This window comes from Diachasma alloeum, unplaced genomic scaffold (genome assembly GCF_001412515.2).
Source record: "Diachasma alloeum isolate Michigan unplaced genomic scaffold, Dall2.0 Dall_scaffold_00937, whole genome shotgun sequence".
In the NCBI taxonomy this organism is placed as follows: domain Eukaryota; kingdom Metazoa; phylum Arthropoda; class Insecta; order Hymenoptera; family Braconidae; genus Diachasma; species Diachasma alloeum.
This window is the reverse complement of record NW_021681054.1, coordinates 110309-118658: the sequence shown is the minus strand read 5'-3', so window position 1 is coordinate 118658 and position 8350 is coordinate 110309. Positions and strand designations below refer to the sequence as shown.

Here is an 8350-nt window from a genome sequence, read left to right as displayed (position 1 = left end):
AGCATCGACCGTTTGGCGTTATACCTGGCCTGTAGGTTCCCGGGGGATGACGGGCAGCGGTGGTAGTGGGGTTGAGAGGGGATGGATTGAGAGTGCAAGAAGGACAGAGAATGAGGAATAATAAAACTGGAGAGAAGGCGTAGTCGGTTATGGGCACGAGGGGCTGACGTATACGATTGCCCCGACCAATCCAGAATGAGGCTGGAGGGTGCGCTTGCGCTGATTGCTCAAGCGCTGATAACCCTCCAGGAGACGAGGGGTGGCTGAGGGCGCCCTCACCGTCAGTGGCGGGGAGAACTCACTTGGCAGACGTAGCAAAGCTAACCCGACCAAGTGACACACCGGGACGCCCCTGCCATCGGGAGCCCATCGGTCTGCGTAAGTACTTGTTCTATTAATCATTTCATCAATTCAATCTTTGAGAAATAATTAATCCATCTTCGGTAATGCCATCAGTCGTTGATTAATCAATTAATTCCTTAATTAATCAATCGAAACTGTGATGTCCCGGGGGAATTTAACTGCGTAACCTTGGGAGGATAAAATAGTGCTGATGAAAATCTAGAAATTCAAGTGAAACTCAAGTGACAAATCAATCCGTGAAGCTGAAAAAGCTCGAGTGAGTGGGTGGGCATCACCGAGGAAGTGAAATTGGCCTTTAGTTTTCTGGGTCGAGCAGGTCGATACCACAATTTTTTTATTTTGTTCCCTGTTGGCAGGCTCGGTAGAGGACTCGGCTAAAAAGGTGGAGGGCCAGGAGACGTCAGGAGCCAAGGAGTCGTCAGGCGACTCGAGGGACGAGGACGTGACGAACGACGTAACGTCCACCCTGAGTGGCTTATTCGGTGGTTTACCGGCACTAGCGGGGCCCCAGCGTCTCGCCAATTCCCTCAGGCAAAAGTTCAACACTAATTCCGGTGAGTTTGAATAATTCATATTGAGAGAATTTTTTCATATTTCTGAATCCCCCAAAATGTTTGCTTATCCCCGCTCGTTCCATCTCCCCTCGAGGGAAGCCTCAACGTAATTAATTAACGAGAGGCTGCCCTGGAGTCCAATTATAATACCCATGTTCAAGTTTCACACCGAATAATCCAACCCTCCTAGGCACGTCAAACTTCCAAGTTCAACTACAAATAAAACTAAGAAAAATTATAGAAGAGAAAAAAGAAAAGAGAAAAAACTTGCCCCTGTAACTTGACACGTGGATATCGATTCACTGGGTCGACCTCGAGAAGCGCCTGATCGAGGGGAGCCTTCACCCGGCGCTGCGTCGACTAGAAATGTATAAAGTTGAATAGTATTTAGATGATAGTTGTGGCTGCGAAGCACCTGCCGAAGAAAACAGGCCAGAGCAATGCCACCCCTCAGGTCAGGCTATTCAACTTGACTCAGAATATCTCGGGACAAGGGTATGACGAAATCATCCACGTGAGTCGGTTGCGCTAGGCAGGCCGGGCCAGGGCTCCTAATTCCATTAAATAATTCAAATTACCCCAGAGTTACGCAAGTTGGAACAAAGAGCAAAGTCCTCTAAAGAACCAAACAAACTAAACCAATTTTTTTAAATTTATGTTTGAGAAACTATAATTAACGGTAAAACGGTGATTTGTTGTAGGTTATCCCCGGCCCGGCCTGATGCGTCCCGCTTCGAGCACAGCGCCACCATACACGATTCCAGATGTGATTGATATTAGTTCGTACTGAATAATCAAGAGTTTGAATTGTATTTAAATGAGAAAAGATTCCCCTGAGTAAGTTTAAACCTTCGGAGTGGGTGTATTGGTGAGATCGAATAACCTTTGGCCTTGAAGATCAGCAAGAAATCATCATGAGTTCGTTCAAAGTACCGATTGTGGATTTGGAAATTGGTGAACTGAAGGACATAATATGGGCGAAACTGCAAGAGCCGGGTCCGCAGAAAAAATTAATCCTGGTTATAGTTTCGATAGCACTGCTGTTGGACAATATGTTGTACATGGTGATTGTTCCAATTATACCAGATTACTTGAAGTTCATCGGAGCTTTTGATAATCCAGACGGCACACCGAACAACGATACTGGTCATCATGGACAGGATTCCGCGACAGGTGTTCTATTCGCATCGAAAGCAATCGTTCAACTGATGGTGAATCCATTCTCTGGTGCTCTGATCGATAGAATTGGGTATGACATTCCCATGATGATTGGATTGTGCATCATGTTTCTATCGACGGCTGTCTTTGCTTGCGGCAGAAGCTACGGTGTGTTGTTCTTCGCGAGAAGTCTTCAGGGCGTTGGTTCTGCATTCGCTGATACATCTGGTCTAGCTATGATTGCAGATCGCTATACTGAGGAGTCTGAGAGATCAAAAGCCTTGGGTATTGCATTAGCATTCATCAGTTTCGGTTGTCTTGTGGCCCCTCCGTTCGGCGGAGCACTGTATCAATTTGCAGGGAAAGAAATGCCTTTTCTCATCCTCGCCTTGGTCAGTCTGGCAGACGGCTTCATGCTACTCCTCGTCATGAAGCCACTGAAAGAGCAGCTGAAGGAGAACAGGGCACGAGAACACATTGAGACTGTGCCAATCTGGCGTCTGTTCATGGATCCTTACATCGCCGTCTGTGCTGGTGCTCTCATGATGTCTAATGTAGCTCTTGCCTTCTTGGAACCAACAATTTCCCTCTGGATGGAGGACCACATAACCACGGACAACTGGAAAATGGGAGTGATCTGGCTGCCTGCGTTCTTCCCTCATGTATTCGGTGTAATAATTACTGTCAAAATGGCGAAACAGTATCCACAGCATCAGTGGCTGATGGCCGCTGGTGGACTTGCCTTGGAAGGACTCTGCTGCTTCATAATACCTTTCTCAACCTCTTACAAGTTCCTCATGATCCCCATCTGCGGCATTTGCTTTGGAATCGCTCTGATCGACACTGCATTATTGCCCACGCTTGGATATTTAGTGGATGTTCGATATGTCTCAGTTTACGGCAGCATCTACGCAATCGCTGACATATCTTACAGCGTCGCTTATGCTGTAGGACCCATCATAGCTGGCGGTGTAGTTGAAGCTATTGGTTTTACAGCCCTCAATATCGGAATTGCTTTCTCAAATCTCCTCTATGCACCTGTTCTGTACTATTTGAGGCACATCTACGACTTCAAGCCGTTCCAGGACGAGGCTAATGTTCTCATGCAAGACCCACCGGACAAAGAGTATCAGACTTATGTCCTGCAGGAGCAAAGACCGATTTCCGGAGATGTTGGAAATCACTTGACGCAGGGGAGGATGGAGACAGACATTGATCAGAGTATGGAGCAGGGATATCAGTCTGGTTACAATCAGAGTAGTTCTGGCTATCAGCAGGACAATTATGAACAACAAACGTATGAGCAGCAATATAATCAGCAAAGATACACTCAACAGAGCACTGGATATGGCCAGCAGACAGTTGGCCAGAGGAATGTTAGTCAAGACTTCAGGGGAAGTGATACGAGTCAGGATGCTAATCCATTCAGAAGACCGACGGAGCCAGAGCGGCCGTCGGGTGATAGTAATCCCTTCAGACAGGGAATGTACTAGTGTTATTTAATGAATGAAAACAGATGAAATATATTAAATAATCATGGAATGCGTTTTCATGGGATCTGATACTAGTCTTCAAGGCAGGCTTCCAATTCACCGATCGCGTCTACCTCGGGTGGAAAAATTCTCAATTGAAAGCGTGGGGGAGGGTGGGGACGGAAGAGAGAGAGAGAGAGAGAGAGAGAGAGAGAGAGAGAGAGAGAGAGAAAGAGAGAGAAAGAAGAAATTAACAAGTGATGTGATGTTTTCTTTGTTCTTGTGGTGATAAAAGTGGGGGAGATTAAAAAAAGTGATAGATAATAGGCATTAAATTGGAGAAGTTCGAAATGACGGATCGGTTTCCAAATACAACCATCTTGATCATAAGTCAATTCGGTATTTACGGGGATTTTCCAGTCAGCAAGGGAACTCGTAGATCACCGGATGGCAGCTATAATTCAGTTCTTTCTTAATTTTTGATTTTTGGATTACGTCAATGTTTTTGTTGCAAAAACGTTGCTGAACCAGGATAACATATCAGGAGACCGGGATTAATGGAAAATGGCTGCAATTATCAGCACCACAACCAACTCCCGGAATCCAAAAATTAAATAATGATTAGCAAGTAAGTAATTAAGTTTAGGAAAATAATTGATGAAAAGGATAATACAAATAATTAAGATTAGTAGGTGCTCGAATACAAAAAAAAACCAGAGTTTATTAACTTGGGATTCGAATATTTTTTCATAATTCTAAGTTTGTTCTCTGGCTCTGGTTGAGTCTGGGTCGGGAGTGCAAGTGCGAATATATGATTAGGATTAGAAAAAATCCGGATGTTTAAAACACAGGAGGATTAAATATCTGTATTTTTATGAGGTTTTTCTAAGTAGAGTTTTGTTGGGGGCTTAGAGGCACCGGCTAGTGAAATATCAAGTAATTTTTTTAGATTTCTCCTTTTTTCATTTGAATACGATGAATGATTGTACGCTGATGTAAATTTTTCATTGAAACTACACGAATTCACGTACTCTCTGTTAAAACTATTAGAAAAAGAACCGCAAAACACCAAACAAATATCATTTAGAAACTTGTAAAAGCAATTTATCTTCCAGAATAATAAATAACTATGTATCGCTCTTTATTTTCATGACGAAAACAATAAAAAATTGCGTTTGGATTTTTTTTGCATTAACAATGGAGGGTTTAGACGCGCGAAAATGACGTGCATGAAAAATCCTTACCTACTCGTCAATACTCATAGGACATATTGCGAGTAATAAAAACCGCATCGCATATACTACGAATAATGGCAATGAAAAATTAATAAATTATTATAAACAAATGCACTTGCAGGAAAGTACGTCTGGGTGCTTGAAATTTGCAGTGCCTGGTCAATCCTAATGAAGCATCAACTTGCGAAATGAAAGAATAAGTAAATAAATAAATGAAAAAAAAATAGGTATCTATGCCTCTACTTGACCTTATTCGATGTCGATGTTGAACTCCCATTAGTCAGTACTTATATAACTGTTGATATATCCATCTTGAGGTCGGAAATCGTTTAATGTACCAAAACTAATCACCGTAGAGTCTCAGAAAATATCAAGGAAAAGATTGAAATATCATGACTATAAATTCAGTAGTGAATAATAGAGGATTATTCTCCAATTTCTGTAGAAAATAAAGAACTGAAGGGAATAAGGGAGAAAGTGAAAACGTGGGGAAGACCATTTGTGATTAGATTATAAAAAAAAATCAGATTTTCTGAAATGAAACATCTGAATATTGCCTATATATGCTATAGTTTCGTTTAATTTTCCCGTATCCGAATCCTCTTGAAATCCTTGTAAATAAATTTTTAAAAAGGCGAAAAGAGTGAATATATAAAAAAACAGAAGCATATCTATCCTCAATATCCCACGAGCGTTTGCAATACGCCTACTGTAACATAATGCGAATGTCGTGGCAACTAACGATAAATATAAATTTATTTACTATGAATAAAAAGATATATATCATATGAGTTGCTGGAAATTACCAGAATTAATGAAAATTAATGAAAAAAAATATATATATGATGAATTCGTTGCTTGATGCAAATATTTAAGTGTGAAAGAAAGTGAGAATGAAAGTGATGATGGGTCTGAGCTTAGCTCTTCGTTCCATTATGAAATGCAAACATTTTTGTCCATTTTTATTTCGTATTCTCTCGCTAAATGAAAGTCAAACTGATGAAAGTAATAATTATAAATAATATCAATTTTAACACAAGGGTGAGAAAGTATATTCTCGACTGGGACTAAAGTAACGATTGAGACGAGTAAATAAAGAATATTCAGTGGTATGCAGTTATGAAAATTCAGAGAGTAAATGAGAAGAATTTTAGAAATCCCTTAACGAAAATGATGACAAATGCTATGTACGATGAATTTGCCTGTGCATTACACCACCTGGCCCGTCATAATTCGATAGAAGAATTATACACACTGACACACAAATATGCACTAGCAAGGGTATCTTATAAAACAACGTGTATGTATGTATATCTAATGGAAAATTTCAAATTAAGAAAATGGGGATATGATGAGAATACCCGAATATTCGATGATTGGGAATGTAATTGGGATATGAACAAAAAAAAACACTGTAATGTTGTTGAACCGATTATTAAAGATGTCATTGTTACCGAAGTATAATCTTGTGATTATTTTTGTTTTATTTCCCTGCACTATTCGAGAGTGAATTTCACGATAACTGTTGTTTGGGGGGGTTTCAAGGACTTTTTATATTCAGGTACTTGAGGACTGTGGTGATCCCCTCTGATAAAAATAAATGCGTTCGAGGGATAATGATCTCGCGTGTTGGAAAGTGTCGCAATTGTCCGATGGCAATAGAACTGATTCCAGGGAGAAAATAAAATTTCACCCATAATTTTTAATTCAACGCCCTTAACCCACGTAATTTTCACTATTGTGAATCATAAAAATATAAATCTATTGACATAATCTTCGCGTTACAACATGTGACAATTGTCGTCTCGAATAAAAAAATGGGATTACCAGATGGATAGGTCACGAAGTAATCCGCTTGAAGTGGTCTTGCCACTCGAGAGCTAGGCCTCTGTTCCCTCAGCCACTTGAACTGTCACCCCTTTCATGGCTGTCCTAGGGTTTCTAGGGTGCATTGAGACAATGCATAATTTAAATGGAAAAAAAATACAAGAGAGAATGAGACACTTGAAGATGTTGAGAGACAATCCGCAGGTATTGCCGATGAAACGGCTAGACACGTGCCTCGTTAATACCAGGCCCAAAGAAAAGAATTTGAATATATGAATGTTTGACCGGCCCCAATGTCAGACTAACCCCATCAAAGTGTAATAATATTTATATTAGGGCGCGGTCTGGGGAGGGTGGCTCGATGGGGTCGACTGTCTTTCATGGGAGAAGTTGACATCAACGATATACCGGGTGTCCTGGTAACGCCCTAACGACCGTTTCCAATTGGCATTACGGGAATTCATAACATGTTATGCTTCTTATCTATATCCTATTGATGACGACAATAAATCATGTTTATTCATCTGGGAGAATGGGGGGAGAGACATTTATTCCGCATCATCTTTGGGACAATTGGGGCAAAACGGTTTACTTTCGCCAGAATTTTGTCATGCAGTCACGAACCGAAAAGTTCTTTCGAATGGATAAAATCAATTTGACTCTCCCATTCCTCTTACTCACGTTCAATATAACATTGAAGTGCGCTAATCGTGTTAATGAATCCTGAAAACGATGACGATAGGTTATACGAACACAAGCAGACAGTGTGGAGACTAGTGTTGCGGGTAGCGCGAAGAGCCCGGTAATCCCCAAATCCGATTATTCGCCTCATCGGTCCTCGACAACACCAGTGAACACCCTCCCTTCACCGCTCAATCAATGTTTTTCCTTCTTTCCTGTCGCTCTCTCTTATCTCCAGTGGCCCCATCTACAGATACGGATGCTTTTTTTTCGAATGTTCTCGTGTTTGCTTTTCTTTTCCTCGGTTTGTCTTTTACGGAGAAATGAATGAAGGTAGCACTCACGTTCCACCTTCGATCAGGAAGAAACTGACGGATTCTACCAGATTTTCCCCAGACTCAGGGGAATTCCGATGCCATTTCCAATCCAATTCGTTATGTCGAAATAAATTTGACTTATTTTTCGGGATTTTCGGGGAAGCCGATTCATTTTACCCCCGGTTGTTGCTGGTAATGCTGAGAGAAAACTTTTCATTTCACAAATTTTTTTTTTGCGATATTACCGGAGCACGTGGGGCAAAACGGGTCAGATTTTTCCAATTAAAAAAATTGTTTTCTCCCTGAAATTTTCACCAGAGTGAAGAGGTCAACTAGACGTTGGGTCGTGAAATATTTGGCAGTTGAAAATTTTCCAATCGGATTATGAATTTTCAACGCACATTAATATTTCAGGACATTTGCGTATGCGAAATAGGGGAGATGGGTGAGTGAGAGGTGGCCTGATCTGGGGACAGAGGCGAGTCCTGTGAATAAATAACTATTTCAAGTTACGTCGCCATGACAACCCTGCCTGTTGCCCCCTGAGACCTCCTATACACAGTGTATACGTTCTCTGGCTGTGACTGACTGACAATGTCGCGTGGATTGCCAGTTCTCCCACCCACCCCCGCCCGTTTTCACCCCGCTGCGTGTCTCCGTGGACTTCAGAAACAGATGTAGGATAGGTGAACGTAATTGTTTGAATGATTGAATTTTTAGTTTTTTTTTTTTTTTTTTTTTTT

General features: G+C 41.4%; 1 protein-coding gene across 2 annotated transcripts in view; it reads left to right on the top strand.

The window, feature by feature from the left end:
• The first annotated feature begins 296 nt into the window (after window positions 1–296).
• Window positions 297–8350, top strand: part of LOC107045444 (vesicular acetylcholine transporter) — a 43925-nt gene continuing 35871 nt past the window's right edge. Inside the window, exons 1-2 of one of the 2 annotated variants that reach the window (XM_015267733.1) lie at window positions 297–378; window positions 720–917. Coding sequence is in view for 1 of the 2 variants with exons in the window: in XM_015267731.1 (XP_015123217.1) it covers window positions 1832–3568 (1737 nt within the window). In the remaining variant the exon portion in view is untranslated. Of the gene's footprint in view, window positions 379–719; window positions 918–1618; window positions 6241–8350 lie in introns of those variants that run through there. The other variant, XM_015267731.1, reaches the window with a different exon arrangement.